General features: G+C 45.4%; 1 protein-coding gene across 1 annotated transcript in view; it reads right to left on the bottom strand.

Moving 5' to 3' along the window:
* The window catches only part of C2CD5 (C2 calcium dependent domain containing 5), a 1,535,590-nt gene that overhangs the window by 99,777 nt on the left and 1,410,522 nt on the right, over positions 1-25,291 (bottom strand). Inside the window, 3 exon segments of the mRNA XM_029600113.1 lie at positions 3,678-3,868; positions 4,670-4,771; positions 4,949-4,999. Coding sequence (XP_029455973.1) covers positions 3,678-3,868; positions 4,670-4,771; positions 4,949-4,999 — 344 coding nt within the window.

Raw genomic sequence — 25,291 nt, 5'->3', positions numbered from 1 at the left:
ATAATTACTGAGGGAGTATTGAGAGGAGAGGAAGATTTTGCTGGTTGTTGGATTGGTAAGTACTGCTAGCTGGGTAATACTGCTAGTTGTTTGTTTGGGGAGAGGCCTGTAGTGGGAACCAGGGCTGCTGGAGCCTCCCAATGATTTCACATGACTGGGTTCTTAAGGCCCAGCCTTGCACCATAGTATCACCTCAGCAATGGATCATTTACACTGGGAAGTGAAGTGTGTATTGTTGCTCCTGTTTCCTGCACTCCAGCCTTACCTCGCCTCCCCTTGGATTGACTTCTGCATCTGACCCTTGCTTGGACACTGACTATGATTGTCTGCCACTTGTCTCTGACCCTTGCCTGGATACAGACTGTTCTAGCTTTCCACCTCCCTCTGACTCTTGCCTGGACACTGACCATTCTTGTTTTTCAGCTGCCTCTGATCCTTGCCTGGTCACTGATTATTCTTGTTTGCCATCTGCCTTTGACCCTATTCTGGCCCTGCATCGTTAACAGAGACTCTTGCCTAAGACTTTCTGGATCCTGGATCTCAAGGGCAGATCCCAAGGGGAAAGGGGTTGGTATCGGTGAAGCTCTTGTCTGCATAGCTCCACCAGCAGTCAGACAGAGTCTATAGGGCCTTCCCCAAGGGATGAGCCAATCTCGCCATAGCAGCAAAGGTCCACAGATCTTACAGGTTCCAATAAATACAAAAGCAGTTCATGTGCCTATAAGTAAAGAACCACCTGAGTTAAAAGATTCCAAAATATACCTGTCAACTGAAAAGCAGATTAATACAAACAAAAACATACTTTGAAATATGTGCATGCCAATGCCAGATGTCTACGAAGTAAGATGAGAGAGTTAGAGTGCATAGCACTGAATGAGAAGCAGACATTTATTTATTTATTTATTTAACATTTTTTTCTATACCGACCTTCAAGGTTGAATACCATATCAGGTCGGTTTACATCGAACAGGGGTAGATCAGTATAACGTAACATAACATAAGGAGCAAATTTTGTGGTAAGAGACAAGAGCAGAGAAGCAAAAAGTTACATAATAACAAGGACCTTGAACTTGGAAGCTGGTTCAGCTGGAAAAAGAGAAGCCTTAAGAAGGTATTAAATTAAGTACATTGTGATATGTCCAAACTAGTAAATGAGGTGAATATTGGCGGGGCGAAGTTCCATATTCAAAAGCTGAGTAGTTATCTAGTGAAAGTTTGATGGATCAGGGAAGGCTTGTAAGAAGAGCCAAGTTTTGAGTTTTTTTTTAAATGTAGTTAGGCACGGTTCCATTCTGAGTTCTGAGGGGAGGTTGTTCCAGATGGATGGACCTGCTGTAGAAAAAGCTCGGTCCCTGGTAGAGATGAGTCGTGTGGCTTTAGAAGGCGGGGCTTGTAGAGTTCCTTTGTAGGAACTCTACAAGCCCCGCCATAATTGGCAAACCAGAAACCTGGTAGGAGGATAACCAATGGGACAGTGCTATATTTAGGGTATAAATTATAATGCAATGATAGGGTGAATCAACTTGGGAGTCAGGTGGCACTTTATATTTGGGATGGCATAGAATCCAACAGGATAAAGATCCTGCAAGAGACTACATGCACAGTAGAATCTTTATGGGTAGAAATGCCATGTGGGTTAGGGAAGATAACAATGAGAGGAATATACTACCATCCACCTGGCCAAAATGATAAGATGAATGATGAAATACTAAGAGAAATAAGGGAAGCTAATCAATTTGGCAAGACAGTAATAATGGGAGATTTCAATTACCTTAATATTGACTGGTACATTCCATCATGACATGCTCGAGAAGTAACGTTCCTGGATGGAATAAATGACTCTGTTTAGTAATCAAGAGAGGGTGTTATTTTAGATCTAATTCTTAGTGGAATACAGGTGTTGCATCGGCCGGCTGCGGAGCCAGCGACCGACCTTCCTTACCCGGTGTTGTGCCACCTTGCTGGTGGCGGGCCCTGGCTCCCGGGTGATGCAGAAGGGGTGCCCCTGGCGCTGCCCTCCTCTCCACGGCCCTACTTGCTTTCGGCAGGCCTTGGAACTCGGTGGAGATGCCACCACCATCTGCTCCTCACATCCGGTCCCCCTAGGCGTGCGCGCCCGCCTCTCTAGTTTATATAAAGGGCCCGCGGCAAGTTAGGGCTGCCGGCCCTTTCCAATGATGTCATCAGCCTGGGACTATTTAATAGGTCTCCACGCTAGTTGTGTGCTCGTTGCTCATCCTGTTCCTGACTTCATTCCTGGGTCCTGTTCCTGACTCCGTTCCTGGTTCCTACCTAGCTTTGCCTTGGACTGTTTACTGGCTTTGACTCTTGCTTCATTGGACCACACTCAGGACTGCTTACTGGCTTTGACCCTTGCTTCGTTGGACCACGCTCAGGACTGATTACTGGCTTTGACCCTTGCTTCATTGGACCATGCTCAGGACTGATTACTGGCTTTGACCCTTGCTTCATTGGACACTCTCCTTGGGATCATCCAAGCAGAGGCCCACCTAAGACCAGCCGGCCCGGGTACCCAAGGGCTCAACCTGCAGGGAACAAGGGATGGTATTGGCGAAGCTCAGTCGGCCTCCGCTTCCCATCGGGAAGACGGTGGGAATCCGTGGGGGCTCCCCCCACAGATAGCACCAACTCCAGCTCGGGCCAAGGATCCACCACCAGCGCAACAGATTGCCAAGGCCATGGATTCAGCAGAGCCATCCACTCTCCAGACCATTCCGGGCCTGGTCCTGAAGATCTAGGAACAGCAGCAGTTTCTTGAGGCATTGGCCGCCTCCATTGAGTGCTTAAATGCACGATTGGATTCATACCTGGCAGATTTGGCTGCCCTGAAGGCCGTCCCTAGACTTGTTCTGAAGCTTCAAAAACTCCAGTTGGCCTTAAAGCTAGTGGTGGCTGATATGAACCATCTTGCCGCTCGCCAAGACTCCTTGACCCGACCCAACCCAATGCGCCACCCCCCCAGTGGCTTCCGTGCCAGCCTTTGATTCCAGACGGGCGGTCATTTCGTTGCCAGCACCGCTTTTACTCTTCAATCAGTACTTTTTAACGACCTAGTCAAGACGGCCTTGGCTTGGGCTTTCCCCCTGTGGGAATGCTCAGACCCCTTGCTTTCGAATCAGGATAGTGATAAATTGCAGAAGGAACTTGTGAGACTGGAAGATTGGTTGTCCAAATGGCAGATGAAATTTAAATGTGGAGAAGTGTAAGAAGATGCCTATAGGGAAAAATAACATCCTTATTTACATGATACATAGATTTGTACTACTTCAAAGGATGCTTATCCATTCTGAAAGTGAAATCGATGCACATAATTTTCTCCCTGACCACACCATGCCTTGGAAACTCCTACAGTCAGAGAAGATAAATATAATTTCGTAGTGAAACTAAGTGGCTATATTCAGTTCAGTTTGGGACAATTTTCAGTCATTCCTTAGTTACTTAGGCTACATCCTTCTGAAAATTACCCTCTTTGTGCATTTGCTCTTGAGAAACTTATCCTTAATTCATGAATACCACTGTTCGTAAGCAGGAAAAAGTGGCATTATGTAATGAATTTACAGTGAAGGTGAAACTGTACAACTCTTCCCACACAATGAGGAAAAAATACAACCCAAAATAAAGATATTACTTCATATTGGCTTTATTGTGAAGCTCACCTCACGCAGAGATGTGGTTTCTCGTATAAAAAACATGTTAATAATCCCAAGATATTTGGTTATTTTTGCTCCAGGAATGAAAGAAAGAGGTGTCATCTTGACAATAGTGACTGTGGAATTAATGCAAGCTGTGAGAGAATGATGGCGTAAATGTCCTTCAGCCAGTGGGCTTGCTTTGTCAAGTGAAGCAGCTAAACCAAAACAGAAAGACAGAGAGGTGGTAAGGAAAGAACAAAAAAAAGAAACTAATGATTAAATAAAGGTGTACAAGTATAAAGGTCTATGAATATATATAAATGTCTGCAAGTAATTCAGCTGCAGGTTTTTCAAATATCTAGGTGGCAGTATTCATTCATATACTGTAACAAATTAAGCTCAGTCATGAAACATCAAGCACAGACTATGAAAAAAAAGATAATCATGCAGTGCATACATAATAAAAAATAAAGATGAAAAACAGCTGAAACTGATTTTTTAAAAAAGAGAACATTCCTGCAAAAAAACCCCAAACAAACAAATATCAATGCTTCTATCTGCACATAAAATAATCATAAAGAAAAGATAAAAGGGAAAAGTTGAAGCAAAATAGAAATCAGGGAAAATCAGGTACAAATCATTTAAAGGGAGAGTGTGAAAGTTGTACAGTGAGGTATTTTTCGATTCGCATCTCCCATGTAGTTTATCATAGTTTGTGCATATGTAACATATAAAACATTCATCTCTTCCTACGAACACATATACATTAGATAATATTTTGTCTGCTTTGTGCATTGCTTTCTAACAACGGTGTGTATACCAATTTTTAATTTTAATTTAATTTTTTACTTTTTATTTAAGGCAATGTGGAATAACTTGCAGCTTTCACACTCTGTAGGTTGTGAAAATAATCTGCAACATTGTTGCTGGATAGGAAATGTCTTCCCACACCATTTGGGAATCAAAGATATGCCTCAGATTGTCATCATAACGTGGTAGAAACAACATCCGCCTACTTGTCTTAATTGATCCACGCCTTATGGTCTGAGCTCTCAGTTTAATGTGCTCTATCCAGCTGTTGCATCTGTCTGCAAAGGAACTGTAATCAACTGAAGTAGCTGAAAACACACAGACAGAAAGAAAAAAACAAAAAGAAAAAAGAACTAAGAAAAAATATGGATGACGTCTCTTGCTTATGGTAATGCATCGTCTGATGAAGTAATTACCTGTACCTGAGAAAAAGGATGGTGACACTTTTCCAAGTCAGCATAAAGTAAACAACTTGGTGTACATACCTCTGTATGTGGATGGTGTACCTATGTTGGAGCTTGTTCTGTCCAGCATATCTAATGTGACAAGAGAAATGTTATTAGCATACTTTTCATTCAACAGTGCATACATTTTTCACATGGAAAAGTTTTTGCATAATCTTACAGAAGTTATAAGAGAAAATGTCTGTCAGGATTGTCTATATCTCTATTATATTAACAAATCCAAATATTACAGGTTTACTGGATGGGGTAAATACACAGCTATTGACAAATATTCTGAAATTACTATTACATAAAGCACCAAAATAAAATATTTGGGGACTTTATTTATTTTATATTTCGCTTTACAGCACTTCAAAGCGGATTACAATCAGGTACTGTAGTTATTTCTCTGTCCCCAGATGGCTTACAATCTAAGACCTAGTTTCATCATTTTGCTATAACTTTCGCAGGATAGCATCCATGCTAAAAAAAAAAAAAAAAGAGGCGTGATTAGGATAATTTCTGAGATACCGCAATACATGCTTAGCGCTTCGCATAGGTATTTTACCGCAATGCTCTCATGTAAGGCTCTCATATAAGTGAAATATTTATACCACTATAGGAGGGTGAACTAGTAATTTGAGGTGAGGTTTAAGTGGTGGTCCAGGGCTTGGGGGGCAGTTTTACATGCACGATCAGAGGTACAAACAGCATGGTACACATCAGTGAAGATTTGATGTGATTTGGAGTGAAGAAAAGTAGACAAAAATGAGATTTGTACATTGTACTCACAACCAGGTTTGATGCATTCTCTACCTAGCCGTGTTAAGGCCCTAACACATTTTGATAAATGACCCTGTTAGTTTGTAATTCTCCTCTTAACATCATGCTGTACTGCAGATTTTGGCTTCATAATTTGGTACATATTTGCTATGAATGTTTGGAATTAAATTTTTTTTTAGTAATGAATTATCAGTTTTTCTTGATAAATTTTAAACCATACAACTGTCTTCTTTATGCCTACCCATTACCTGATACAAGTACATATTTTTGAGAATATGAAAAAACCTGAACTGAAGCTTGAACCTTTAGATATTCTAATAGGTTCATTATTGAACTTCTAACCAAGTAGTGTTTTTTACAGGAGACAAGATTTAACTGATCATAATTGAATAAATTATTGTAGAATTTGATAACATTAGCACTTAAGACGTGGAACCCTCAATTAAATCCAAACACCAAGTTCAAACTACTAGGAAAACAAGATAAAGTTATGAGAATATAAGAATTCCCATACAGGGTCAGACCAAGGTCTTTTGAACCCAGCATCTTGTCTCTGACAGTGGCCAATCCAGGCAAAAATTACCTGCCAGATCCAATAAAGTGGATCTAATTCCTGTTATTCATTCTCAAGGATAGCAATAGCTTTCTTTAGTCTACCTGGCACCCTATGTCAGGGTTTCTCAAACCAGTCCAGTGACCCCACAGCTAGTCAGATTTTCAGGATATCCACAATGAATATACATGAGATACATTGGGTCTCTGTATGCATGTTCATTGTGAATAACCTGAACATCTGATTGGCTGTGGGGTCACCAGAACAGATTTAGGAAGCCTTGCTCTATGTTATTACCAAACCGCATTTCAAGATCAGCCAATATACTGTCAGGTTAGTGGCAGTCCTCCAAAGAACAATTTTTATGGCTGTGCGAAGAAAGCTAAAAATATATCTTTTTCCTGCTAAACAGTCCATCTAGACAATACATTTTTTAGACCTGGTAGTTCTCCTGGGCTTCCAACTCAATCTGAACTAGTCTGAAAACTGGCTTCATAAGCATTCATTTGCAGCTACCCAGGGATTTTTCTCATATTTTGCTAGAACAAAACCCATTTAAGATTTAAACCATAAAGCACATTAATTAGTTTTTTATAGACATTTGATATTTTGATTTTTTCCAAGAATGGCTCAAGGCAGATTACAAACAGAAAATTTTTAAATCAGATTCAGAAAAAGAAATCATCATATCTGGAACTTACTATTTTACTTAGCACTTACAGGGATACAACTACCAAAATTTCCCCATTAAACCAAGAACTACTTGTTTCATAGACAAACTTCTTCTGAGTTGAACTTGTGTAGTTCTTGATACAGCTGGAAAAATTAGAATGTTAAATCTTTCATGGAAAACATCCTGACCAGGACTTCCAAAACTTGTCCTGGTGACCCCCACAGCCAGTCACGTTTTCAGTATATCTGCAATGAATATGCATGGCATTTGTGTATACTGAATCTCCAATGTATACAAATGTATCATGTCTGCTGATTACTAGAGTTTCTATTCACCTTTTCACACATCTATCTATATTGTCTGTATAAAAAATATTTATTTTTCGCTTTTATATACTGACATTCGTTTTCACATCACATTAGTTTACAGTATAATAAGTGGAAACTGAAAGGAAATTACATTTGAAAATAATTTAAAAAGACTAAACCCTATTACAGGGCAGGTGAGTTAAAGTAAGGTCATAGAGGAAAGGAGGATAATAAGGGTAATCCGAGAACAGGAACAACAGAAGCAATAATTATAACAGGTATTGTTAAGAAGGGGAAGTTTAGTGTGCCCTTGGGCCTCAGCCTGACCCCAGACGGATCCAGGACCGAACCAAGAGTTGACGACGTGTTCCAGCATGGCTAACAGTCTTACCCTCTGCCAGGCCTGCAAGCTCCCAAGGCCAACAACATGATGATGTTGGAATGTGAATGGTCCTCCGACCATTTCGAACCCTTTCGGACCTGCCGCTTGGATCGGCATGGAGCAGCAGGCCTGGACTGAGGACGAGGGCAGACGGGCCTTGACATGAAGACATAACATCAAGGTCAATGCTACGGCATCGCAGACGAAGACATCTATTTATTTATTTATTTATTAAAGGCTTTTATATACCGACTTTCTTGATACAAATCAAATCAACTCGGTTTACAATGAACTAAGCAGAAAATATAATTAACCAATCAACAAGAGATAAGGAGCATACAGTTACATTATAACAAGGATGCCTTAACTTGGAGTAAGAAATAAAGAAGGGGTGAACGAAAAAGTAAATAAATAAATACTATATACAAAAGAGGGGGGCAAGGAGCCAACCTCTTTAATAGATACTATGCATGAGAAATATGGAAAATTTGTTTACATAGGTGGGTGGTGGACAATTCTAGATCAGGCAATGGGGTTTGTAGTGGGGAAGGCTGAACAGCCATGTCTCTTTAGTTTCTTTTTAAAAGTTGTTAGACAGGTCTCCAATCTGAGGTCCGGAGGCATGGCGTTCCAAATGGAAGGGCCTGCGGTAGAGAATGACCGGCCTCTGATGTTTGCGTGGTACACTAATTTGATTGGAGGAACGTGTAAAGATCCCTTGTAGGCATCCCTTAAAGGCCTGGCCGTCGAGTGCAGTCTGAGAGGATGAAGCAGATCAAGAGGGGTCTGATGGTGGATATTTTTATGAATGATTGTGAGAGATTTATGAAGGATCCAGAAGTTTACTGGGAGCCAGTGGAGATCTTTTAGAATGGGAGAGATATGTTCTCTCCGATTGGTATTTGTCAAAATTCTTGCCGCTGCATTTTGTAGCAACTGGAGAGGTTTAATAGTAGAGGCTGGAAGACCATGCAGAATGGAATTGCAATAGTCGATCTTGGAGAACAGAATGGCTTGGAGGACGGATCTGAAATCGTAATGGAATAGGAGCGGTTTGAGTTTTTTGAGTACTTGTAACTTGTAGAAGCACTCCTTAGTAGTGTGTTTTATAAAATGTTTTAGGTTCAGGTGACTGTCGATTAAGACTCCAAGATCTCTGGCATGTGATATATGTGGAATATTTTGTGATTGGAGTAGTATGGAACTGCCTTCTGGAGTAATTAGCAAGAGTTCGGTTTTAGAAGTGTTGAGCACGAGGTTGAGGCTGGATAAGTAATGGTTTATAGTTTGTAGATGAGAGTTCCATAACCTGAGTGTTGAGTCCAGTGAGTTGGATATAGGGATTAAAATTTGAACGTCATCTGCGTAAATATAGAATTTGAGTTTGAGGTTTGAGAGTAGGTGACAGAGGGGGAGTATGTAGATATTAAACAGGGTGGGTGATAAGGAGGAGCCCTGGGGATCGCCAAAAGAAGCATTAGTATGAGGTGATTCCTTGTTTTTGATTTTTACCTTATAGCCTCTAATGCTAAGGAAGGATTCGAACCATCTGAGGGCTGAATGTTACGAGCGCGCGCGGGCGCGGTCGTCTCCAGCGGGTGGTGAGCCCTTGGGCCACGGCAGGACTCAAGGAGGAGCCCAAAGCCACACCGTGGGAGGTGAGCTGAGCAGGCATGGGGAGCCAGGCGGGTACAAAAGCAGGGAGTCCGACCCTCAGCCGGACCTGCACGCCCATGGTAGCCAACACTGGGAAGTTGACTGATGAATGGTCCTCCGACTGTTCCCGGCCCTTTCAGACCTGCCGCTGGGAACAGCAATGGGCAGCAGGCCGGACAGAGTCGAGGGCAGACAGAGTCCTTTACACTGAAGACATCGTAGACAAGGCCGGTGCAGACATCGTAGACAAAGGCTAGTGCAGACATCGAGAGGAGGGCTGGAAGGAGACACGGGCACTGTCCCTGAGGGCGCCCTACTCAGCCCACCCACGGGACTGAGTCGCGGACCACCCCGTCCCATACGCGCCCTACACAGCCCAGGAAGGCTGGTCGCGGACCACGTTGAGAACAGGAGAGCGCAGGGAAGATCCAGGCGAGCAGGAACTCCGATGCTGGGATACTGACATCCGAAGCCCCTTCGGCTGGCAGGCAGGGAAGCTCCAGAGCGCAGGGAAGAATCCCACCTGTTGGCCACTCCAGGGCCCAACAGGCCAGAAGGCTCAGGAGCCAGACAGGACGTAGGGCAGAACAAGCGGAACTGGATCAGGACATCAGGAACACATCAAGGCAGACGTCAGTAACATCAGGAAGCAAACATCCGGACAGAGACAGGACAAGGAGCCATCAATACAAGGCAGACCACGGAAGACCTGGATCAAGGAAGAGGTACAGGCAACTGTAGCACTCAATCTGAAGGCAAGTTGCAAGTGACAAGAAAGTCCTTATATACTGGAGATTGAAGGCAACTCCCTGGGAGGAGTTTATCTGGACCGCCCCTCGCTGGTCCTATAAGTAAGGAGGAGAGCTGCGGGCCAGCCCCTAGGGAAACGGGCGTGGCTGGAAACCAGGAAGTCCAAACAGCCAAGCAAGCCACAGGAACAGCTAGGCCTCTCAGGCCCAGGAGCAAGTCCCGGATGGAACACAGGCGAGGCCCTGGCTTCGAAGTGGCCTCCGGGAGGAAGGTAAGATACCTCCTGTAGCGCAGCAACAGGGGGGATCGTAACACTGAACCTGTAATTCCTATGTCTGAAAGCCGGTTTAGAAGGATATTGTGATTTACCGTATCAAAAGCCGCGGAGATGTCAAGGAGAGCTAAGAGAAACGACTGTCCTTTATCAAAGCCAATATATAGTTGATCCAGGAGAGAGGTGAGGAGGGTTTCAGTATTGTGTTCTTTTTGGAAACCATATTGAGACATGTGTAGTATGTTGTGGTTTTCTAGGTAATTTGAAAGTTGCTTATTTACAATTTTCTCCATGATCTTAGCTACAAATGGGAGATTTGATATGGGGCGGTAATTGTTGAGGTCTTCCGGGTCCAGGTTGGATTTTTTGAGTATGGGTTTGAGCGTGGCCAATTTGAGAGCGTCCGGGAATGTTCCTTGTGAAAAGGAACAATTGATGATATCGGCCAGATATTTGGATATGTATTCTGGTATGAGAATCAGTAATTTGGAAGGTATTTGGTCCAGTGGGTGGGTCGAAGGTTTCATTCTTTTTATCAGGGATTCTACCTCTAAAGACATGACACCAAGGCTGATGCGGACGGCATCAGAGACGAGGGCTGGCACAAGACATAACACCAAGGTAGTTGAGGACATGACACCAAGGCTTATGCGAGGACATCACGGACCAATGGTCGATGCGACAGCATCCTGGACCAGGGTCGATGCGATGACATCAGGAACAAGACGTTGACATGATACCAAGACTGATGCAATGGCATCCAGGACGAGATGAGGAACTTGACGAAGTCCAAACGAGACGAGAGATTGGGCGGAAGGAGATTGGCACTGTCTCTCAGGGCGCCCTACACAGTCCACCCGCGGGACTGGTCGCGGACCAACCTGTCACACTGTGCGCCCTACACAGCCCGAGGAGGCTGGTCACGGACCACGCTGAGAATAGGACATGTGCAGGGAAGAATCCAGCCGAGGCAGAACTACGACGACGGAGCCATAAGTCATCCAGAGCTCCGCAAAGGCTGGCAGGACATGACGGCTCAGGAGCACAGGAACGAATTCCACCTGTAGGCAACTCCACGCTCGGGAAAGACGTCATCTGAGAGAGCACAGCCTGACAGGACCAGAAGGCTCAGGAGTGCTGAAGACACAGGAGCAGGACACCAAGGAACTTGGGACATCAGGAAGCGGAAGATTTTATTTTTTTTTATTTAACATTTTTTTATATACCGACCTTCATGAAAGAAATTCATATCAGATCGGTTTACAAATAACATGAGGGGAATAACAAAGTCAACCATATAACAAGAAATGAAAGTTACATATAACAAGGGGTATTAACCTGGAGGGCTAGGATAGCCGGAGCGATAGAAGGCATAACTGAACAAGTTAGATAATACAATAATATGATGAGAAGAGGCATAAGTGTATAGGCTAGATCAAGATGAGACACCAGGACACCTGGACGGGGACCTCAGGCACGAACATGACTTGACATGACAAGAAGATGAAACAAAGAGGAGCTCCATGAAGAAGACCTGATGGCGCTCTGGCAGGCAGGAGCCTCCAGAGTGAAGTAACTCCGATGCAAGGCAAGGCTGACTACAAGTTGAAGTCCTTTTATAGGGCTGCAGACAGGAGGCTTCCTGGGAGGAGTTTGGAAGGCCCACACCTAGCTGGCCCTATAACTACAGAGGAGTGCTGCGGGCTGGCCCCTAGGAGAAGGGCGTGGCCCAAACCAGGAAGTCCATGCAGACACAAGCAAGCCTCAGGCAGGCCCCAAGAACATTGCGGCCTCCCAGGCCCTGGAGCAAATCCTGAATAGTTCGTAGGCGAGACCCCGGCTTTGGAGCGGCCTCCAGGAAGAGGTAAGGAGCCTCCCATAGCACAGCTACAGGAGGGTTCATAACAGGTATAGTCTAACATTATAGGAACAAGTAACATTAAATCTGAATGGTTATATATGAGAAATCATGGTAGGGGAAAAGGCACGTACTTTATGTAGGGGCTTTTGCGTATATGCGGGGGATTGTGGGCAGGGCTGATGGGGTGAGCGGGGGTCATGTGAAAGCTTGTTTGAACAGCCAGGTTTTAAGTTTCTTTTTGAAGTTCTGAGTGTTTGGTTCTAGCCTTAGTTCTTGTGGCATGGTGTTCCATAGGGTGGGGTTGGCAAGAGATAGAACTTGTTCCCTAGTAGCAGTGAGGTGTTTAAGTTTGCGTGTGGATATTGGTAGGGTTCCATTATTGGCGGATCTGGTGTTTCTTTGTGGGCTTTGGAAATGGAAGGCAGAGTTGAAACAGTGTATGTCTTTGTTTTGCGAAGTCTTGTGTATGAGCGGAAGACTCTTATAGCTATTTCTGAATTGGATTGGTAGCCAGTGGAGGTCTTTTAGAATAGGGGTATGTATTCATTTCTGCGGGTATTTATAAGGATTCTGGCTGTGGCATTTTGAGCATTTGAAGGGGTTTGAGAGTTGCTGCGGGGAGTCCTAGTAGTATGGAATTACAGTAGTCTATTTTGGAGAAGATTAGTGCTTGGAGAACTGTTCTGAAAACACTGTGGTGCAGGAGGGGTCTTAATTTTTTAAGAATGTGTAATTTGTAATAGCATTGTATCATGGTTATGTTTATTCATTTTTTAAGGCTTAAATTCGCTATCTAGGAAGATCCGAAGGTTTCTAATATCTTGAGTAATTGGGTGTTTTGCTTGATTGGAGGTTATGTCAGCTAGGATTTTGTCGTTTAGTTTGTGACACAAAATTAGGAGCTCGGTTTTGGTTGTGTTTAGTGCTAAATTCACTTACATGAGTAGTTGGTTGATGGTTGTTAGGTGTGTTTCCCATAGTTGAAGTGATTTGGATATGGATTCAGAGATGGGGATTAGGATTTGGACGTCATCAGCGTAAATGAAGTGTGAGTCCTAGGTCAGCTAGTAGTTTGCATAAAGGGAGCATATATATGTTGAATAGTGTGGAAGATAGAGAGGAACCTTGTGGTACGCCTTGAGTGAGTTTGATGGGATCGGATTCACTGTTGCCAATTTTGACTTTGTAGTATCTGTTTTCTAGGTAGGATTCGAACCATCGCAGAGCGTTACCATTTAAGTCAATTTCTATTAATCTGTCAATTAGAATCCTGTGGCTGATGGAGTCAAAGGCTGAGGAGATATCTAGCATTGCTAGGATGTAGGATTGACCTTTGTCTAAACCTAAGAGAACTTCATGGAATGCCCCCTAGTTCTTCTATTGTTTGAAAGTGTAAATAATAGAGATGTGAATCGGAGCCGGTAATCCGGCCAATGGCACGGATACCCTGTCACATGGTAAGGGCAAAGGGCCATCGGCGCCATTTTGATTAGTGGCAGCCGATGGCCCGAGAGCGGGAGATCGCTCCCGGGACTCCCACTGGACCACCAGGTACTTGTAAAAGGTTTTGGGGGGGTTTGGGACGGTGGGGAAGCTAAGGGATCAGTTTTAAAGAGTCGGGGTTTTCCTATCGGTTTCTGGGAGCCCCCGATTTCTGACGACTTTGAAAATATCGTACGCAGAGAAAATAGCAGGAAAGTAAAAAATGCTGACACCCTGGAGGGTTGTATGCAATGAGGACTACTTTCCCTTTAGCACAGCTTTTCTAACCTGAAAGAATCTTTAAAAAGATATGGTCTGGTGGGAGAAGTTCATTTACAAAGCACACTGATTCTATAGCATTGTCTGGCCAATCATATTATCCTTTTGAGATGTGTAGAGGCAGTACTGGGTTATGAAAGTGTGAACTAATGACCAGATAGCCACTTTACAAATATCTTCAAATAGGAGCTGTGAAAAGATGAGCTACTGTGGCTGCTTTTGTCTTCACGTGATGAGTCTTAACCTGTCCATTTTATTTCTAATCAGTATTATTGTAGACTGCTCTAATTTGATAGCGTTCTCTTACCACAGGTTCCTCTTATGATCAGCGGCTTGCGGGTTGGCCCCATGAGCTGCCTCATTCACTCTCGATGCAAGCTGAGCACTCCAATGGCAGGGATACCATTGGTAAACAGACACCACCATTCCCCTCCTCCTGCATGGGGCCATCCTGGGCGTGCCTAGAATCTTAAAAGAGCCATGGCAGGAAAAATCCCCACAGCACCCTTTGATGATGTCGCTGCCTTTCTGTATTTAAGGCTCCTTGGAAAGCAGCTTCGACACTTCAGCAACAGGTCTTCTGGTGCCGTTGTATGTCTCAGTGCATGTTTCTAGTTTCTCTTGTTGTTCTGTGTCCTGTTCACTCTGATTTTCCTTGACTGCTTCCTGGACCTGACCCTCTGCTTGGACTCAATTGTGCCTGCCCCGACCTCCGGCCTGGTACCTATATGTGCTGTCTGCACCTGCCTCGACCTCTGCCAAGACTCAGACTCTCGCTTCTGGATCACCCTAGGGATCTACCTAATATTTGCTGGCTGTCAGAACCCAAGGGCTCAACCTGCGGTTGAGGCAGCTGGAATAGACGAAGCTCCAGCTGGTCCCTCCCAAGGGCTTTTCCACTAGCTATTGGTGTGGGCCTAGTGGGCTTGCTTGCTAGGCGGCGCCAAGCACACCATAGCATTAAGGGTCCACTACCTGAGATCATTACAGTTTGCTTTACTTATTTGGGCCAAACACCAGATAAAAGCTATGAATGTAAAACACGCCTCTGTAGGTAATATGGTAGGGCTTTCTTATAGTTGAGAGTGAAGTGCTTGTTTACTCTTACTGGTATGAGGTCTTGAGAACATTAGGAGAACAACAAAATGATTTAAATCAAATACAGACTGCCATAGGCAGGAACTTGGAATGTGTCTGCAGATGTTCTCTGATGTGGAAAAAGGCTATGTATGATGGATACGCAACCAAAGCCTGCAGGTCACGCACTCTTCATGCTGAGGTGCCCGCAACAAGTAATAAAACCTTCCAGGACAAATGCTTAAGATTTTCCAAGAGCATTGTTTTAAAAGGTGATTTCATTATTTGAGTTAGAACCAGATTCCGATCCCAGTGTTGTTTCATGGGTGTTTAAAATGTAGTAATCTCTTCATGAATCTGAACACCAAGGGATGGAGTGCAACCTTCTAGGTGGATATATGAGGATATTGTACTTAGTTTTACCTTCACTGAGTAAGTTTTTATCCCAGAGTTAGATAAGTGCAGCAAATATTGCAAGAAAAATGAGTGTATGGAGACAAATGGGTCAACAGAACTCCCCAAGCACCACAACCACCTTGAATACTGTGTACAATTCTGGTCGCCGCATCTCAAAAAAGATATAGTTGCGATGGAGAAGGTACAGAGAAGGGCAACCAAAATGATAAAGGGGATGGAACAGCTTTCCTATGAGGATAGGCTGAAGAGATTAGGGCTGTTCAGCTTGGAGAAGAGACGGCTGAGGGGGGATATGATAGAGGTCTTTAAGATCATGAGAGGTCTTGAACGAGTAGATGTGACTCGGTTATTTTCACTTTCGAATAATAGAAGGACTAGGGGGCATTCCATGAAGTTAGCAAGTAGCACATTTAAAACTAATTGGAGAAAATTCTTTTTCACTCAACGCACAATAAAGCTCTGGAATTTGTTGCCAGAGGATGTGGTTAGTGCAGTTAGTGTAGCTGGGTTCAAAAAAGGTTTGGATAAGTTCTTGGAGGAGAAGTCCATTAATGGCTATTAATCAATTTTACTTAGGGAATAGCCACTGCTATTAATTGCATCAGTAGCATGGGATCTTCTTAGTGTTTGGGTAATTGCCAGGTTCTTGTGGCCTGGTTTTGGCCTCTGTTGGAAACAGGATGCTGGGCTTGATGGACCCTTGGTCTGACCCAGCATGGCAATTTCTTATGTTCTTAACCCAAATCTCTTCCATTTGAAAGTGTAGGATTTTCTGCTAGATTGCGTTCTAGATGTCAGCAAAACCTCCAAAACAAGCTGTATTGCATTGATTAGGTGGCTTTCAATACCATATCGAAAGGAAAAGCGATTGTATATTAGGATGGCGAAGCATTCCTTGATGCAGAGTAATAAGGGTCAGAAACATTCTCAGATGAAATGATTTTTGAATTGACAGTTCTTGAATAGAGGAAATCACAGTTGTCTGGGCCAGAAGGGGATAATGAAGATCATAGTGCCTCTTTCTCTTTCTTTGTTTTATGAGATTCTTGGAGATAAGTGGAGTTTGGGGATAGACATATAACAAGCTCCTTGTGCAGTGAAATCAAAAGTATCCGTTGCTAGACTGCTTCGAAAAGGGGCAAAGAGATCTATATGTGGGGCTTCCCAAGTAAGAAAGATCTCATCTCCTACCTTTTCGTTCAGGGACAATTTGTGGGGGTCTAGGATTCTGCTCAATCTATTTAAAATGACATTTTGTTTGTCCAGCAGATAACTTGCTGACATTGCGCCCTAAAATATTGACCATTTCCATAGCTGCCCCCAGGGGCGGATTGTGGGAAAATAGTGGCCCAGGGGATTTTTCTCTATACTGGCCCATGGGTACCCAATTACACATACAATTTGTTGAGTCAACAAATACAGAATAAAGGGTCCATAAAATATACACAGAAATGCACAGACAAACTGAACTGGAAATCACAAGTTAGACTGTATGTAATGCAGCAATGGAAAAACAGAAAATACCATCATTCCTTATAAAACATCAAACAATAAAATCAAGAACTATAAAACATCAATCACAACAGGAAAATCATACTAAAAATATATATTTCAAAACTGCTGATGAATAGAACCTCCAGTAATTTAACTCACATACAAATTTTTGAAAATTTCCCTAACACCAATAAAATATTTCAAAAACAGCAGATATCAAATAATAATCAATAATTAAAACTAATAAGGATAGAAAAAAATCCCCGGTTCTCCATACCTGGGAACTTTTAATTCCAGTCACCTTGAGATGGTCATGAATTAGTTATTCTCTAGCACAGTGGTTCTCAACCTTTCTTCTGTCGGGACACACCTGACAGATGGTTCTTACATACATGACACATTGAACACATGACCTTCATAGGGCTAAATGTAAAAGTACAGTTTGCATCCACAGGAACCCCCCTGACCCACAATTATGGATGTAAAGCAAAATTATGACATTCCCAGTACAACTCACCTTACAAAAAATATATTCTGGTTCTAGTGTCATCTCAGTAACAGCAACACAAACTCCAACTACCAGGCTCAATAGCCCTACTTATGAAAAGACAGCAGTTTATCACTATTGCATGTCCTCTTGAGAAAATACAACAAATAATATCCAACAATTAAAAACTCATAAAAATTATTTAAAATTCTCCAAACATCAATAAAATATTTCAAAAACAGCAGACACGTCACATAATATTCAATAATTAAAATGGCAGTCAATCAAGAAAAATAAACTTAAAAAGCCACCTTTACTAACCCTCTCCAGCAGCTCTCCTACTCCTCTTCCATGCAGGCCAGTAACACACACCCGAAGCAGTAGTGGCTGAAGCTCTGTACTCATGGTCCTCTTCCTTAGGGCCCACGACCAGTCTCTCTGTCTCTAACACACACACACATACCAGTTACACCCCCATGACCAGTTTCTGTCTTTCATACACCAATCATCTCCTGACCAGTCACCTTCCCAAACAGTCTCTCTCTCTCTCATGCACACACAGAGGGCTTCCCACTTCCATGTTCTATCTTACATATACAGGTTTCTCACTCCCATGCTGTCTCACACACACCCAGGTTTCTCATTCCCATAATCACTTTCTTTCTCACACACACAATCCAGTCATCTCTCTGACCAGTCACTTCCATTGTCTCTCCTATATACACACACACAGACACACATCACCTCTCTGACCAGTTTCTCTCAATCACAGACATGCTCTCTCTCACACACTTTACACAGATGATCTCAATCAAATGCTCTCACACACAGGCTCTCACTCACAGTTACACATGCATACTCTCAATCACACATACATACACATACATTCTCTCACTTACTGGCTAGCTGTCTTTCTCTCATTACCTGCCCCCCCCCCCCCCCCGAGCACAAATGGTAGCTGCAGCAGTCTCCTCCTCTAGTCCCCGCATGCCAAGAAAGAAGATTCCTATCGGCCACTGAAGGCTAATTCTGCTGTCTCCTGTGCCGATTTCTGGCTGCTTCTGATTTTGCTTCGGGTGCACGCTATTGCCCGGGGTCGACGCTACTTTTTGGTGTGGCATGGCTCTTTCTTCTTCCCGGCACCCCACTGCACATCACTTCCTGTTCCGAGGCAGGGAGTCAGGTGCGGGAAGAAGAAAAGGCCCAGCCGCAGTTGCCAGCCTCCACTAACACTGCTGCCATTCCCATCCAGGCTTGAACGTGCTGATAGCCCGGGCGGCAATGGCAGCAGTGGAAGATTGTCCCTCTCGCTCGGTGAGGGAAGAGCAGCGGGAGACCAGTAGCATGCGACATATCGGTTGAGAAGCGCTGCTTTAGAGGGAGGGGGTGGCCATTTGGTTTGGGAAGGCCCGAGGTCTGCTAAGCCACGTGAGCCCTGAAGCTGTTTGTTTTTAGATGCAGTTTTGCTGCGGCTTGAGAATGAAAGGAGCCTGCTACCCAGCTGTGGGAGCTGGGAGGCAGGCATTCTGCCCGCGATGAGGCAGAGGCAGGAAGTGTGCTGTCTGCCTTCCGCCGGCAAAAACGCAAGTGGGGCAGGCGCAAATGGAGGCGGCGGGGCCTCAGTGATGATGGGGCACGGGAGAAGTGCGGCGAATAGGCCCATGAAACAGGGGCTGGTGCCACGGGGAAAATACAAAAGCAGCACTTAAGCGGAGGACCTCGGGGGAGGCTTCCGCTCTTGGAGAAATGTCACATGACTGCTGTTGGTCACTGCGACCTTAGACCATTCCATGAGCTTCACTAGATCTCTCCTTATGTTTTCCTTTCCTTCCTGGCTGTCTACCCTGTTACAGATTTTGGTGTTATCAGCAAAGACAAACTATTCCTAACAACCCTTTTATTATATTGCTCACAAAAATGTTGAAAAGAACTGGTCCAAGGACTAATCCCTGAGGTGCACCACTAGTTATTAACCCCTTCCTCAGAGAAAATTCCATTTACCACTATCCATTGCTGCCTTCCACTCAGCCAGTTTCAAACCCAGTCAGTCACTCTAGGATCCACATCAAGGGCGCACAATTGATTTATAAGTCTTCTGTGCGGAACCGTGTCAAAGGCCTTGCTGAAATCCAAGTATACTATGTCTAGCCCTCTCCCTTGAGCCAACGCTCTGGTCACCCAATCAAAGAAATCGATCATATTCATCTGACAAGATTTACCTCTGGTAAAACCATGCTGCCTCAGATCTTGCAATCCATTGGAGTCCAAAAATTGAACTATCCTCTGTTTTAGCAGCGATTCCATTAGATTGCTCACCACAGAGGTCAAACTATCTGGCATGTAGTTCCCAGTCTCCTTACTTTCACTTTTATGAATATGAACCATATTTGCCCTTTTCCAGTCCTCCCATACACATAAAGGCAGTTCTGAAAGAAAAGATGTTGCAAGACCTTCAAACAAGAGTATGGAAAACATATTTATCACGTCTTCCTGAGGCAAAAAAATATAAATATAAAAAGCAAAGGTCGGCAATGCCCACAGCATGCTAAAATACAGTTTCCTCATTATTCCTTAATAAAGTCAGCTATGAAGAGGATTAAAAAAACAAAATCTTTCTCATCCATTCTTCCTTTAAGAGAAAACGTAATTCTAATCAGTGATATTGAATGCAATAATTTCAGTCCATCCACTACAAATGGTGCAGCACTTTTAAAATACAGAACAGAAAATAAGAGAATATTCTCTACCACTCCAACAAGAGGAACACAAAAAATGTATCCAATAGTGAATGAGGCAGAAGAATATACAAAACACAAGACGCAATCTATATATGATACATATGACACCACATCCAGGGATTCAGCAACAGCCATGGCATCAAGAAGAAAGTGCAGTTGCTTACCTATAACAAGTGTTCTCCTAGGACAGCAGGATGTTAGCCTTCACATGTGGGTGACATCATCTGATGGAGCCTGACACAGAAAACGTTTGTCAAAGTTTCTAGAAGCTTTGACCAGCACACTGAGCATGCCCCACCATGCCGCTATCTGTGTGTCCACGCAAGGTCCCCCTTCAGTCTCGTATCATAGAAAAAATACGAGTGAAAAAATAAAACTACAAACCAGAAGGAGAAACCAACTCCGTGGGGAGGCATGCAGGATTCCTGAGGACTAACACCCTGCTGTTTTAGGAGAACACCTGTTACAGGTAGCAACTGCGCTTTCTCCTAGGACAAGCAGGATGGTAGTCCCAACATGTGGGTGAATGTCAAACTCCAGACTATCCCTGTAGCAGGTAGACCAACAGCGACCGAGCAAAGTGCCAACAGGCACAATAACAACGGCGGCACTGTAGATCGGCAGGGGACTTTCTGGTCCCCACTAGAAGCACGAAACTGGAAGAGTTGGGTTCAGGTCTGGAACAGATTATGCAGGACAGATTGACCAAAGGCACTGTCCTGATGCCCATCCTCGTCCAGGCAGTAATGGCTGCAAGCGTGTGAGGAGAACTCCAGGTTGCGGCCTGGCAAACTTCAACAACGGGGAGTGCTCGCAAATGAGCCCCGACATTGCCATGGTCCGCACAGAGTGAACCTTTACTCTGACAGTTAGCGGAAGGCCTGCTTGCGCATAACAAAAGGCGAGCAATCCACCAACCAGTTGGATAAGGTCTGTTTACCCACCACTATTTCCAGCCTATTGGTATCGAAGGACACAAAGAGCTGAGTGGACTGCCTGTCGCCGGCAGTGCAATCTAAACAGAAAGCCAAGGCCCTCTTGCAGTCTCGGAAAGGTGATGGATAAAACGATGGACTGATTAAGGTGGAAATCAGTCACAACTTCAGGCAGAAACTTAGGATGCATTCACAAGACCACACGATCGTGGAAAAACCTCGTGTATGGCGGGTACATAACCAAGGCCTGAAGCTCACTAACTCTACAAGCTGAAGTAACTGCCACCGGGAAAATAACTTTCCAGGTGAGGAACTTCGGTTTGCAGAAATGCAGCGGCTCAAAGGGAGGACGCATGAGCTGCACTAGGACAATGTTGAGGTCACAGGACACAACAGGAGGCCGAAGAGGGGGCTTCAGCTGGAGCAGGCCCCTCATAAAGCGATCTACGAAAGGCTGCATCGATATGGGCATGCCAGCGACTCCCCGATGGTACGTACTGACAGTGCTAAAGGTGAACCCTGACCGAGCTGGTTTGAAGCCCAGTCTCGGAAAGGTGCCATAAGTAGTCCAACAGCTGGGGGAGGGGACATGCAAAGGGATCCAAGCCATGCCCTGCACACCAGATGAAGAATCTTTTCCACTTCAAGCTGTATGACTTCCTAGTGGAAGGCTTCTTAGAAGCCACCAGCACCTGGGAGACGCTGTCTGAAAGAGCCAAGGCCTGAAGGACTACGTGCTCAATGCCCAGGCTGTCAACACCAACACTCGGAGGTTCGGATGGCGCCGAGCGTCCTGATGCTGCGTGATCAGATCGGGTGCAGTCCCCAGCCGGATGGGGGCCCTGACAAGTCCTGCAGGAGCGGGAACCAGACCTGTAAGAGTCAAAAGGGCGCCACGAGGATCATGGTCCCCCTGTCTTGTTGAAGCTTCAGCAGCATTTTCAAGAGCAGCAGTAGGGGGGGGTACACAAACAGCAGGGTTCTTCCCCAAAGGGAGAAGGCATTGTAGGCCAGATATCTGCCTCTGGAACCTGCTCACCTTCTGATTGTGCAGGGAGGCAAAAAGGTCCACATCTGGTGTACCCCATTGATGAATCACTTGGCTAGGGACCACTCGTGCGGCTGGAAGGAACGACTCAGGTAGTCCGCCGTTCAGATGTCCAAGCAGGTATATCACTCGCAGCGACATCCCCTGTGACAGAGGAGGAACGAGCCCTTGCCTCTCTGTTTGTTGATACACCACATTGCTATTTGGTTGTCTGTCTGGATTAGGACTTCCTTGCGTGACAACCGATCTCTGAACGCCCACAACGTGTAATGGATCGCCTGAAGCTCCAGAAAGTTTATTTGACAATGGGCTTCGGGAGCTGTCCAGAGACCCTTTGTGTGGATGCCCTCCAAATGGGCTCCTCAGCGTTGAGGTGTCGGTGGTGAGGATTACCTGAGGTGGAGCAGTTTGGAAGGGAATTCCCCTCTCCAAATTAAACAGGTCGTCCCACCAGGACAGAGATACCCTCAGAGTTCCATAACTGCAACGCGAGTCTCGAGGTCCTGAGAGGCCTGTCGCCATTGTGACTACAAGGTCCATTGAGCCCTCCGCATGCACAGACGGGCGAGAGAAGTGACATGGACAGAAGCTGCCATGTGGCCCAGCAAATGTAGCAGAAGGCGGGCAGTCACCTGCTGGATGGTGCAGACAAAGGCCACTAGTGAAGCAAGGGCAAGCGCTCGATTGCAGGGCAAAAACGCTTTTGCCTGGGTCATGTCCAGTCTGGCCCTATGAAGTCCAATTGAGAAGATGAGCAGAGGTGAGACTTGGGGTAGTTGATGACAAACCCCCAAGGCTTGTTACATTTGCTCTGTCAGGGCTAGGGCACTCAAGGCCCCTGAGCGGGATTCGCTCTTGACCATCCAGTCATCTAGGTATGAGAAGACATGCAACACCCGACGCCTGAGTTAGGTTGTCACCACCGCCAGGCACTTGGTGAAAACGCGGGGGGCTGAGGCCAGCCTGAAAGGCAGCACCCTATACTAGTAATTAGTCTTCTGCACCACAAAGCGGAGGTACTTTCTGTGGCTGGGAAAAATGTCTATATGAGCGTAAGCCTCGAGATCAAGGGAACAGTGCCATTCTCCTCTTTTGAAGAGGGGAATCAGCGTACTCAGAGAGACCATCTTGAATTTTTCTCTTGAGAGAAATGTGTTCAATGCCTTTGCTGCGTCTGTCGCTGCTCGACGCCCTCACTCCACCCTCTTTACCTCTATGGCGACTCCCTCCGGGTCTGATGGATGGCTGGCTACTATGGCGTCTCCATGCCGTCTCCCTCCGGTGTCCCTGGACCGGCTCGACGCTGCAACTCCGCCATCTTGTCCTGATGCCTAGGGTGTGTGCGCGTCCTGACTCTTGTACCAGCAAGGGCGCGAACATCAGGGGCATCCCCCTGAGATGACATCATCTACTTCCAATATTTAAAGGTCTTTGAAAGCGCTAACAAATCGAGTTAGCAAGGATAAGCATACGGCTACGTACTCGCTCCTCGAGGGCCTAATCCTTTCCAGCTCCTGAGCTTACTTGAGCCCTTACGTGAGTTTTGTCATCTAGTTCTATTCATGAACTCTGCCTACTCACTTTGTACAGTTTCTCAACAGCTCAGCCATCCTGGGATCGTTGTTCCAGTACCTGAGGGACTACAGCCCTGCGGGACATCATATCTCACTACTGCCATCTCTGGTGGTTTCTAATAACCTGTTTCATAAAAGAACTAATGTGTTTCTGTCTCCATACTCCAGCCTAGCCGGTGGTCCCTCTCGAGCTATCCTCCCGAGAGCGTGGTCATCTGCCATCGGCCCAGGGATCCACCCACAACTATATCAGATTCATTACAGATTGCTACTCCTTAGTAAGACGATATCTGAGACTACAAGATTGCTGACTCCTCCCTCTCCAGGAGCCCGCTACATAGAGCTTTCTCTAGAGATTGCTCCTCCTAGCTGATTGCTCCTCCCATCAAGCATCTTCTCCATACAGATTGTTAACTCGAGCAGCAGATATACATCAGATTGCTACCTCCCTAGAAAATCGCTAACAGATCGCTAACAGATTGCTAACTCCCAGTTCTAACACAGAGCTTTCCTAACAGCCTTGAGGTTGAGGATGGTGCGCAAGCTGCCGTTCCTCTTCGGGATGAGAAAATACCTCAAATAGAACCCACAGCCCTGCTAGGGCTGAGAGACTGGCTCTACCGCACCTGCTGTGAGAAGGGCAGAGAGTTCCGTTTGAAGTATGACCTGCTAGGTGGCCGAACTCCACGATGGACATGGGGGAGAAGTCCCTCGGAGCTGGCTGAAGTTGAGACGATACCCCTGATGGATGATGGTAAGGACCCATCGGTCCAATGTGACATCCTCCCAGAGATGGGTGAAGCCGAGGAGCCTGCCTCCCACTGGGGGATCCAGTGTCAGGGTGCGCTCAACTGACTCTCATTCCCTCGCCACCAGTCAAAAGTCCGTGGCGAACGAGCCTGGGAGGCCGGAGGATAATACTTCCTCTGCCAGTAGAAGGGCTTCCAAGATCCCAGCCTGGAGGATTTCCTGGCCAAGGACGGGGCATCGGAGGCACTTGTGGAGAGCTGTTGAAGGATGGTCCTGGTGGTCATTCAATTGTGCTACCGCATCCACAGATGTCGTGTGAGGCCCCCAGGCAGAGAATGCAAACCTCAAATGGATCCGTGATAGACATGGTCCTTGAGCACTAGGGACACTGTGAAGGTGAATATCTAGATACATCTGGAGAGCCTGAACCTTGGAAAGTATTAATTTTTTAACCTTGCTAACTTTTTACCCTTGCCCTGCTCTCACCCTGGTGACTGTTTTTGCAGACACTATTTTGAGATGTAAGAGGAAAGGAAACTTGTGGTTAGCCTGGAAAACAGAAGTGACAAGCAATACTCAGTTTCCTTTGGTGTTGTGCTGGTAGTGGACCCTTGTCCCGAGGTGGGGTTGGCGCAACCTACAGGGCAAGCCTACAGGGTCAACACCGTCGGGAGGCGGAGTTGACTAGGAGACGGAGGCCAACTGGAGCTTCGCCAATACCAGCCCTTGGTTCCCCGCAGGTTGAGCCCTTGGATGCCAGGGCCGGCTGGTCTTAGGCAGGCCTCCGTGTGACAACTCCCAGTAGAAGTGGTGCAAGGGTTGCCGGGAACCAGCAGAGGTATCAAGGGGCCGAAGTAGATCCAG

The sequence above is a fragment of the Rhinatrema bivittatum genome, chromosome 4 (assembly GCF_901001135.1).
Source record: "Rhinatrema bivittatum chromosome 4, aRhiBiv1.1, whole genome shotgun sequence".
NCBI classification, from domain to species: domain Eukaryota; kingdom Metazoa; phylum Chordata; class Amphibia; order Gymnophiona; family Rhinatrematidae; genus Rhinatrema; species Rhinatrema bivittatum.
The sequence above is the reverse complement of the archived record's forward strand: the minus strand, read 5'-3'. Positions and strand labels throughout refer to the sequence as shown.